The sequence below is a fragment of the Maniola jurtina genome, chromosome 13 (genome assembly GCF_905333055.1).
Source record: "Maniola jurtina chromosome 13, ilManJurt1.1, whole genome shotgun sequence".
In the NCBI taxonomy this organism is placed as follows: Eukaryota; Metazoa; Arthropoda; class Insecta; order Lepidoptera; family Nymphalidae; genus Maniola; species Maniola jurtina.
In genome coordinates, this window is record NC_060041.1 from 8,608,418 (window position 1) to 8,619,225 (window position 10,808).

General features: G+C 37.7%; 1 protein-coding gene across 1 annotated transcript; it reads right to left on the reverse strand.

Moving 5' to 3' along the window:
• Nucleotides 1–1,893: 1,893 nt before the first annotated feature.
• LOC123871294 (uncharacterized protein CG3556) lies at nt 1,894–7,493 on the reverse strand. The gene is made up of 9 exons (XM_045915010.1): nt 7,424–7,493; nt 6,543–6,733; nt 5,893–5,990; nt 5,101–5,348; nt 4,250–4,410; nt 3,456–3,672; nt 3,169–3,319; nt 2,567–2,778; nt 1,894–1,969 (listed from the first exon to the last, which is right to left on the reverse strand). Exons 1-9 carry the CDS (start codon nt 7,491–7,493, stop codon nt 1,908–1,910), a joined length of 1,410 nt encoding a protein of 469 aa, XP_045770966.1. The 3' UTR covers nt 1,894–1,907.
• Between the last annotated feature and the right edge of the window lie 3,315 nt (nt 7,494–10,808).

Sequence of the window (10,808 nt, forward strand, 5' to 3'; positions counted from 1 at the left end):
GTTTGCAATATTGAATTAGTATCTACTAACAAATCTTACGTTAGGATAGAAAAATTACATTAATCATATTATAGTTGTAGTTTATGATATCTTTTGTTCAGGTCAGTTAGGTACGTGTGCAACAATTTATAATTATGTATTAAGAGAGCGAAATTTAATATTCAATAATATTAGAACCTACTACTTATTAATATAATGTAAGGATAAATTAATAATTTTCAGTACCTAGATACCTACATACCTAGTAAGTTGAGTATTAGGTACTTACTAGCGAAATCACTAATTTTACCAGTTGGGAATTAATATTGAAAGTGGAATGTATATACCTACTTAATATTTTATTTGAGTAACATAGTGTATTCATTCTAAGGTATGCAATAAAGAGATAAATGGTTTTACAGCCTATCACTTAGATAATACAGTACCTAGATCATAATTTATACTTAAACACTTACGAATTATTATCATCTCTTAAGTAAAACTTGTTGCACTTCGGAACACTCCCTACCCACTCTCAGACTATAATCATCATCATCATCATCATCATGATCCTCCCATCACCGGCTCACTACTGAGTACGAATCTCCTCTCAGAATGAGAAGTGTTTGGGCCATAGTCTGCCACGCTTGCCCAGTGCGCATTGGCAGACTTCACACACCTTTGAGAACACTGTGGAGAACTCTCAGGTATGAAGGTTTCCTCACGATTTTTTTCTTTCCGTTAAATCTAGTGATATTTAATTGCTTTTAAAACGCACATAACTACGGAAAGTTAGAGATGTGTGCCCAGAATTGAACCCCGACCTCCTGCATAGGAGGCGGAAGTCTTAACCATTTGGCTATCACGGCTTACTAGACTATAATGAATTACAAATTCTTTTCACTTGCTGTCTATTTTACCAATCGTATCAATTGCAACACTTTGGTATCTGTTACCTGTCAAAATTCGTATCCGGTCAAAACGACTTTTGACAAAACTAGTTTTGACTGGTTTTTATTAGTTTAAAGTTTGACTAGTTGAGAGTTTTGACGTAATACTACTATCCATGTTGTTACATCCATAATTCTATTAAAATTGTTACGTTTCTTAAAACATAATTATTATTAAACTTGTATGATGTCTGCGTTATAGTAATAAAATACCTACTTGCTACTTTCTAAATGTATAAATAATCTACAAAAGTAACTGAATGAACATTTAAAGCAGTGACCACACCTGCGCGTCATGAACGCGGGATGCGGGATGCGGGACGCGTCCGCGACACGAATCTATACGTGCAGGTATTAGTGCTCGCTTCGTTTTTTTTCGCGCAGGTAGATCATACTTTATGATTATTTGAATTCGTAAAAACATAAATTGTAGTTATTTAAGTTTATTATCAATGCCGTTGACGCATTTAAATATTAACCGATTAATTTTTGGTATAAAAAGATTAATAAATATACCTAGTAGGTACCTACGTAATAGGTAAGTAAGAGTGCTTAATTTAGGTAAGACTAGGCTCATAATACATAGGTAGGTAAAATTAGAAATTAATCATTCCAAAACCTAATTAAATTGTATAGAAGTACAGATGTTCTATTTTACGAAGACTGTTTGGCTATGTTTGTGTGAGTGCACACGTATACATTGTTATAGTGTGCGTGGCGATCAGTTTCAACTGCGACGCGGTTTACTTACGCAGACAAATGCCTAAACGCTTGTCGGTATTCTACTACAACCAATCGGTCCTCGAAAAATAGAACATCTACATATTATATTTTTTTTTATAAATTAAAAGCAATTAAAAACCCATTTACTTGATTCAAGATATGTATAAAATCGGGATTTTTTTGTATGAGTCTTTAAATATGTTGAGTTTTTTCATATAGCACATTAATAGCTCATTTTTCGGAAAAAGAAAAAAATTACAATTTCTTATACCAGAAAAGATAATGTTCACCATCTTCGACTAGCAAATCATCCACACCTGAAAAGAAACAAGAAATTTTTCAATAAAGCAAAATTTTGCTTAGCCTTAGGTTTTCTGCACTTCAAATTCTCTAATTCCTCTTGCAAACTTTAATTACCTATTGCATATTATAATTAAAATTTACAAGAGGAGTAAGAGTTTTAATTAATTGAGATATAACTCACTATACCTATCGTTTTCTTCGCCAGCTATTCCATAATATGTTGTGATAAGGGCGGTACCTTTATGCCGCTAGTTGTGTGATAAAATAGATAATATCCCTCATATCCCTCTACGAGATCGAAGCCTCGATATAAATGTTGCTCTACAGTTTTGGGAATGGACTGAGATTAGAAAAGTTGGAAGATTACCTAACTCTCGCCTGTGCGAGGTTGACTGTTGAGGCGTAAATGAAGTATTAAGTAAAATTCTTGTAAACATAAAGAAAATATCAAGTACCAACCTCCCTACTTCTAATTGTACTAACTAGTTTGGTACATACCGAGTGCCAACAAGCAATTAGCTGGCTCTCGTTCTACGACCATTATGTGGCGGAAGATGTATTCAAAATGGCAATATTTCTTGTCTTACGTCTTACTATACATAAGAACTTACCAACAGGCGCGACTAGCTGGTTGCCGGGAGGACTAGCGGGATCGGGAATCTCAGGCAGCCGGTAGAGTAGCCAGTAGTGGTAGCCCATTGGTTCCTCCTTGTGGCCAGCTAGAGTGTGCACATAGTGTCCATTGGGCCACTCGCTGGCTTCAAACTTAAATTTCGGTTCCTGTTCTGCTGCCATTTGCATTACGTGGTAGAAGGAGATGTTTCTGAAATGGTATACAAGTATCTACATAGGTTTTTTTTTTCAATATTCCTTTTGAAATTGATTTATAAAGGTTTGGTGAGGTGACTTAATTCTCGTACCATTAGCATAGGTAGTTCAATTAGAATTCTATGCTGGTTGATTAACTTTGACGCTAAAAGAGTTGAAAAAAAATCTGAAAACTAAAACGAAGCAAAGTAGGTTGCCAAATACCAATCTCTGATAGGAGATGTAAAATTGCAGCATTGTTTTGATGGACTGAAGGTAATTAATGCAGGGTGAGTAACTAAGATTTAATTCACCTGATCTTAATCATAGCATATTAATTACTTACTGGACAAAGAAACAAACATCCAAACTTTCACATTTATAATATTAAGTAAGACATTCGTACCTGGGAGCCACCATGTAAAGCGTGTAGTTTTCAGTGACATTGGTGCCTAGCCACAGCGTGTAAGTGAAGGAGACATTGCGCGCATCAGAATCATTGCTAGAGTGGCCAGTTTGGTACGCCATCTTTAGGCTGCCGTCACCGCCGTTGCTGTCTGAAAAAATATTCTCTATTTAAAATTTATCTACATATAAAGTGTTGGTTTTACCGAAACTACCCACCGCCTGGTTCCTGCCTCTTCAGAAGTGAGAAGTATCCTACATACGAGGATCTTTTATATTTATATTTACCTAGTGGTTCATGCCGATTATCCAGCAGTTTGTCACTACAATGCGGTGGTCTAACAGCGGCCAAAGACGCTGGAGTCAGAGCTGCAACTGCTGCAGCGGTCTTCGCCACGTCTCCCCACCCGCCATCTGGCTCTTGTCTTTCCAGCAGCCACTTCCTAGCTGCAGGGAGACTCCAGTGCTGATGAGCGCCTGGACCGTTGTCGGAGTCTTCAAGAGCCTGGAAGATTGAATTACGCAAGGTATTAAATACCTACTTTCATATATCAATCATTTTACCGATTCTTTTTGGTAAATAACAGCATCATTCAAACCTGCGCGACGAAACCGATTGCGAAGCGGGAACATCGCGCAACAGTCGCATCGTGCACGCTCCCGCATCCCGCGTTCATGACGCGTAAGTGTAGCCTTAGCTTAAAGCTGATAACTCCCAAGTCCCAATGCTCATACATATTATTTAAATCCAACAAGCGTAAACCTTGTGCTAGTCGATTTTTTGGATTTCATTCTACGCCCTGACCTACAGGAATCAGTCATTGAGCCTTTAATCATCATTTGATATAATCGTATAGGTACATCAGAGATAAGTTAAATCCATCAGGTTCAACGACTATGATGTGTACATACCAATTTGCTGCTAATTTTGCCTTTGATTATCCAGAAAATATAGAGCGCAGGAGGGGAGGGGGTTTTTAGTCCGTAGGTCACTGAGCAATATCTCCAATGGAGTCGGGCATGCAAGATGATTTTTCTCCTCCCCAAATGAAAAAAGAACTATTAATATATGAAGCCGTCACCTGTATAGCCAAAGCGGTGGTGGTCAAAGATCCAAAGCTTCCATCAGGGTGTTGTTGTCTTGCTAAGCCAGCCATGGGGCGTCGCACGAAGTGTATGAGACTGCGGTGGCGGTGGTCTTGCACCACGCAGCGGAGCGCCAGGATTACCATCGATATGGCATCTGGAACAAAACATTGGAAATAAGCTAGGATTACTATGGATCACTACTAATAAAGCGTGACTATTTATAACTACTGTGAAAAAGATAGCATGGATATAGACGTCGGCCTTCTAGTCGGAGAGTCCGAGGTTCGATCCTCTACTCACACCTCTAACTTTTCGAAGTTATGTGCGCTTTAAATATCACTTGATTTAACGGTTGAGGAAACATCGTGAGGAAATCTTTTTAGGAGCGTTTTAGTAAATTAAAAATTTATAACACCCCCGACAAGTGAAGGTTACAGTAACTAGAAAAGAGCTGATAACTTTCAAACGGCTGAACCGATTTTCTTGGATTCTAGCTAAGAACATTCTCGATCAAGCCACCTTTCAAAGAAAAAAAACTAAATTAAAATCGGTTCATTAGTTTAGGAGCTACGATGCCACAGACGGACAGATACACACGTCAAACTTATAACACCCCTCTTTTTGGATCGGGGTTTAAAAAGGACCCCGGATGGGTTCGAAACTAGTTGGGCTTACATCGACTAAATATGTGAGTACAGCTGGTACATTATATACCTTCAAGGTAAGAGTGAATAGGCATCTTTTAAGCAAACGCGTTCCGACCTAGGCCTCAATCATTGCATTTTGAAGCATAATATTGTCGTCAAGCGTAAGTCTAATCTCTCACAATAAAGAAAATTCTCACCAAGACTATGATCAGCAGCCGCATTGGCAATGTCCAATAGTCGTCTAATATGACGTCGCCGAACATGAGCCGCCGAGGAGCAGGCGGCGAGGGTGGCGTAAGCAAACTCCAGATCATGAGGTGGTTCACGATGGAGTAAGGTAGCCACCAGGTCCCGACCGTGAAACGAGCGCGGGTCTTTGCATAAAGCGCCCAATGCAAGAGTATAGGCGGCGAGACGACCAAGAGGCGGTGGAGATTCGTGGTGCCTGAAAAGAAAAGCACCATAATGACTAAAACTAGAATCAATGGATTCATGATTCGAATATGAATGTATTTTAGATTGTGACGATAAGTTTATACTTATCTTTCCTTAATAAAATAAACGATTGAGAAATTGAAACTCCCTAAATTCCTCGAATTTTATGAATCAATTCTTTTTAAAACAAGGTTCAATAAAATTTGTGATGGCTCTAAATAAAAACAAACTGCTGAAACATTAAAGATTCACAAACAAGATCTGTTAAGGTACCTACTAAGCTAGGTGGCTCGTAGCTTTGTCTGGGTGAAATTCAGATCAAGCTATCACGCGAAGGTTCCACATTAGCAGACGGAAGATCTAAAACTCTAGTATAAATTATAAAAACTTATATAAACCCTATAATTAGAACCCTTTATAGCACAACTATATAAGCGAACGTTAGCTGTGTGTAAATCATTTAGTATGGCCCACCAAGAGGCGGCTGTCACTGAGCTTGACTAGGGCCTCTGCAGTCTGCTCTGGTCAAATGGTCAATTGAGAAAGAGTCTTACTTTGACATCATGAGCAATATCTCGATATCCATTTGCTTAGCTGACAGTTGCATCTCCAATCCTTGCTGTTCTATTTCCTTGCCAGTGTTATTTGCTAACTGAAACAAAGTATAAGTAACCGTAGTCTTTATTTTGATACTTGTCCGGCAGAGTCTCTGCCATCTTTAAAGAAAAAGTTAATTATGCTAAATAAAAACTGGACAAATTGCGTTGTAGTAATATAAGATAGGGTTTCATAGCCGAGCTGCCTAGTTGCTAAAAATTTAATGCTAACGATAACAATTAGTGTAAATTAAAAATTTATAAGACCCAAGACCAGTGAAGGTTACAGTAAGTAGAAAATAGCTGATAACTTTCAAAAAACTAAATTAATATCGGTTCATTAGTTTAGGAGCTACAATGCCACAGACAGGTGCACAGATACACACGTCAAACTTATAACACCCCTCTTTTTGGGTCGGGCGTTAAAAATAGTATACTTAAATGCCTAATTGATAAACAATCGGACAGGCACAACATGTGATGGTAACGAGTGTCGTGACCGCAAATAATGTCGTGCAACATTCCGTGGAAAAGCGCCATTAGGGAATATGTATATAAAAAGATAGATATAAATAGAAAAAGTTAACAATTCTATGTAAGGTTTTTACCTGTAAAGTTAGCATAACATGGTGTGTATCGTTACCCCACCCCCAGTCCGGCTGGCGGTTCTGCAGGAGGTACTGCAAGGCTTTCTGGATAGCTTGGCCTTCGTTCAACGTCTCGGTCTCCCAGGCTACCGTGGTGGGCGCGACTGTAGTGGTCGGTGGTCTAGTGGTCAGAGTGGTCGGGGGTTCCGTTTCTGAAAAAAACCCGGCCAAGTGCGAGTCAGATTCGCGCACCGAGGGTTCCGTACTCGGGTATTTTCCCCACATTTTTTTCGATAATTCAAAATTTATTATGCACACAAAAAATCTGTTTTAGAATGTGCAGGTATAACCATTTCATATGATACCCCACTTGGTATCTTATTTTGAAAATCGAAACACATTTTAATTTTTTTTCTGTGATGTAACCACAAATTCAAAACCTAAACCTTATAGGTTTTTTTGACAGACATGACAAACGGACAGACGGACAGACAGACAAATAACAAATTGATCCTGTAAGGGTTCCGTTGTTCCTTTTGAGGTACGGAAGCCTAAAAATTAGTATTAAAGCAACAGAGACAAAAATCATTATCATCTCACCCTATCGCCGCCGCCGGTCCACATACTGAGAAGGAGTGTGCTCTCAAAATGAAAAGGATTTGGCTATAGTCTAAAAGTCTGACCAAATGCAGATTGGCAGATTTCACACATCTTTGAGAACATTAATGGAGAACTAAGGCATGCGAGTTCCTCACGATGTTTCCTTCACGGTTAACTCAAGTGCTAATTGCTTGAAACTGTGAATTTTGTTTGTCTTATGTTATTTTTTTGGTTAAAGAATCCCTTAGGTAAATGGTGGTAGCCCCCAGGACTTCTGCCTTTTGACTGACTTTCATACTGACCGGTTTGCCCGTAGACCATCCCAAAGACCATGACCAAGGTGTAAATTGAAGACTTGCAATTTTTCAACATCGTGTCTGTAACAAAAGAAAAAAATTATTAAGAAATGAAGATATAGAGAATGAGTACGAGTTCTAAAACTCAGACGTAGGTACGATAGTAGGAATAGTTACTAGTTGATGCCCGACTTCGTCCGTGTGGTTTTAGGTTTTTCTTATTAATATCCCGTGGGAATTCTTTTTTTCTTCTTTTTTTTCTTTGAGAATTCTTTTTTGGGATAAAAGTAGCCTATGCCAATTGGTTGGCGCGAACCCAGAAGACGCAGGTTCGATTTCTGCAGGTTTCGCAATTTTTGATATGTATTTAAAATTATTTAGGCAACCTTTAGTTTCCCGTGTAGTAGGAATCCTCTCCACTGTCGTCTAGAATTCTAAGTCTAAGGCACCTTTTTTACCAGTTGTCAACTGTATCTAGTAGGATTGTAATCTGTAGCTACAGTAAATAATACATAATACCTGACTGATTTATCGATCACGAAAGCTTTCAAAGAAATGAATCGGTGTTTTTCAAAGGTACTTGTAGATAGATCTACCGCTGAAAGTAGATCCACGTGAAACATTGGGGATATGGGAAGGTGAGACGTGTCGCCCATTTAATATTTATACCGCGTGAATATGTATGAGCACGACTATCGTTTATTCTTGTTTCAAGTGGGGCTGTGAAATCGGCGTTTACTTACGTATTCACTACGTTCGTCAGTCGTCACCTTATAAGTATACTTAGGTATTATCTACTCAAAGCGTAGGTCTCTAGACTATCTTTAATGTTATTCGTGAATTCAACTTGTGAGGTCTAATAACTCTGAATAGCTGACAATTTTAGATGTTAAAAAAATGTATTTAAATGTAACTTATAGTTTCGTCGCCTCGCTCATCGCTTTGCTACATCGCATGTCTGGGGTGGTAAGGAAAATACTATAAGTAACTCTAACTAAAATAATAAATAATCAAGCATTAGGTTAAATTTAGGTAATATGTAAGTATCTTTAATTATAAAATAGTAGACTAGTTTTCCTCCGTAGTTTTGTACCCACGCTACTTCCCTCATTAAAAGGGGATTCTGTTCCAGCTGCAGTTCAAGTACCTACCTACCTACGAGTAAGTATATTTTCATTTCTAGTTACAGTTAGGGGTATAACTGTAACGTCATTAGTTTTAAGGGCCTGAGGTAAATGTTTATATGATGCTAATCGCTTAATAGTTGAGAAAAAGGCATGTAGGTTTATTTGTGGACGCTATTTAATTTCATTACGATTTAAAAGAGCGTAGCTATAAATAAGTCTATCCATTCATTCTAATGTAGCCTGGAATTTGTCTTTTAGGGAATAGTAGCAAAGAAAAAAAAATATTTTTAACCTTTTTAACATTTTTAGGGTTCCGTACCTCAAAAGGAAAAACGGAACCCTTATAAGATCACCTTGATGTCTGTCTGTCTGTCCGTCCGTCCGTCCGTCCGTCGTGTCTGTCAAGAAAACCTATAGGGTACTACCCGTTGACCTAGAATCATGTTTGGCAGGTAGGTAGGATCTCGCACATGGGGAGATAAATATGCATTGAAAAAAATGTTCGCGGTCTAAATATGACTGACTCTTGATTGATGAATTTCGTGAGCGAAAATCGAAAGTAAGGTAAAAATAAACAATAAAAAATATCTAACCCTAGGATTTGTACAATAGGTAGGATATTTTTATGTACTTATCTAAAATGAACACGACATGATCTAATTTTTAGAACAATAACTCTGTCTTCATGGGTTGCCTACAAAGAAGTGAAATACCATTTATCTCTTCGCGCAACGATCCGTGTTGTGTGACGCTTGATTGATGAACTTCTTCCACGGTGCTGTTGTCCTGGTACTCTATCTTTTAAATTGAGATACCTACAACCTAAATACATTTTTTATTTGCTTTGAAGATAACAATTAAACTGAGAATACTCTTTATGATGTTGGAAAACCCGTTTCTTGTTTAGGCATTTCCCTTGTTTGCAATTCTTGTCTCTATATAGGTGCGGTTGTAGTGAAACGCAACGTGATTTCGACTGTCAATGACAAAAAGTCCAAAGCTCATTAGCAGCGAGATAATTTAAGCAAATCCTAGATGACAATTTCCCGTCTGGCGCACTAATTGAATATCCCGCCAGGCGCAGAAAATAGATAGGTACACTTAGCTAGGCGTACCGCAGAGGAAATAAATATTTTGAGTAGGTACATTCAAAAGTCAAAAAGATTATGAAGTAGATGTGATGTGTTTCGCCTCGCTTACCTTGAAATAATGAAATTAAATCCAACCATAAACACTTGATTTAAGGCTATTTATACAGATTTCCAATAAAATAACCATTGATGTCGACATCGTCCCAAATTGCGTCCAGTTATTCCATTTAAACATTATTTTAACGTTTAAAAAATCAGCCCTTATCTGCCCTTCATCGTATCAAGACTACACCGCGTATATAGTACCAGATTAAATGAAATGCCCTTTTTTAGAAGTGGTTTTTTAGTTAATTTTCTAAATTATGAAAATTGAAAGTCGCCCCAGATGGGAGCAAAGCTAATTTTCCGTCTGCCGAGTTAATCGACACGTCTGGCCGGGAAACTGAAACATCGTTACTTTGTTAGCGTGTTATACTTAGTTAGCACTCTGTTTTTGTTGCTCAGCTTGTATGCGGAAATTAAAATTTATAACTCGTTCAAATTAACAAGGCACCTCAACAGCGCAAGAGGGTTGCGATGCGGGAGCAAAAAATAATTTGACGACCTGATTTCAACCGTGGCTGTATTTTAATTGTGTTTTTAGATTTTGTAGCTACAATTTTTATATTAATGAAGCAAAATAATCACAAGATGAAATAAGTATAATATAATTTTGATGAAAACTATAGCTTAGTGTATTCTAGAGATAGGCTATGAGTAGATACTAAATGGAAACGCAATTAATTCAGTGGATTAATTTGACACGGATGAGAAAAGGATGTCTACAGGTAGGTACCTATATCACTTATATTTTACTACCTACTTAACATAAAGCCTATTCCATACTGTTCATATCCCCCACAAGTTGCGCAGGTAGAAAATGTGCGATTAAGTACGAATAGGTGTATGAAAATGTAAGTTCAAGGAATGTATGAGTAAGCAATGATATTAGAAGAAAAAATTTCTCATCCGGTCATAACTCATAACTACTTCTAAACTAAAAAATAGACTTTTAATATTTAGATACAAGTTAGCCCTTGACTGTCATCTCAACTGGTAAGTGATTATGCAGTCTAACCTTTTACTGAGCCCATACATGCCCTTTTGTTTCTACGTCACTTCACTTCTCTAACC

Excerpts from the sequence above, each read along its gene's own strand:
- LOC123871294 (XM_045915010.1), bottom strand. The coding sequence starts at position 7,493 with ATGTTGAAAAATTGCAAGTCTTCAATTTACACCTTGGTCATGGTCTTT. Across the intron at positions 5,349-5,892 it reads ATATTGCTCATGATGTCAAA|GCACCACGAATCTCCACCGC; the intron begins GTAAGACTCTTT and ends TTTTCTTTTCAG. Across the intron at positions 3,673-4,249 it reads CCACCGCTTTGGCTATACAG|GCTCTTGAAGACTCCGACAA; the intron begins GTGACGGCTTCA and ends TCAATCTTCCAG.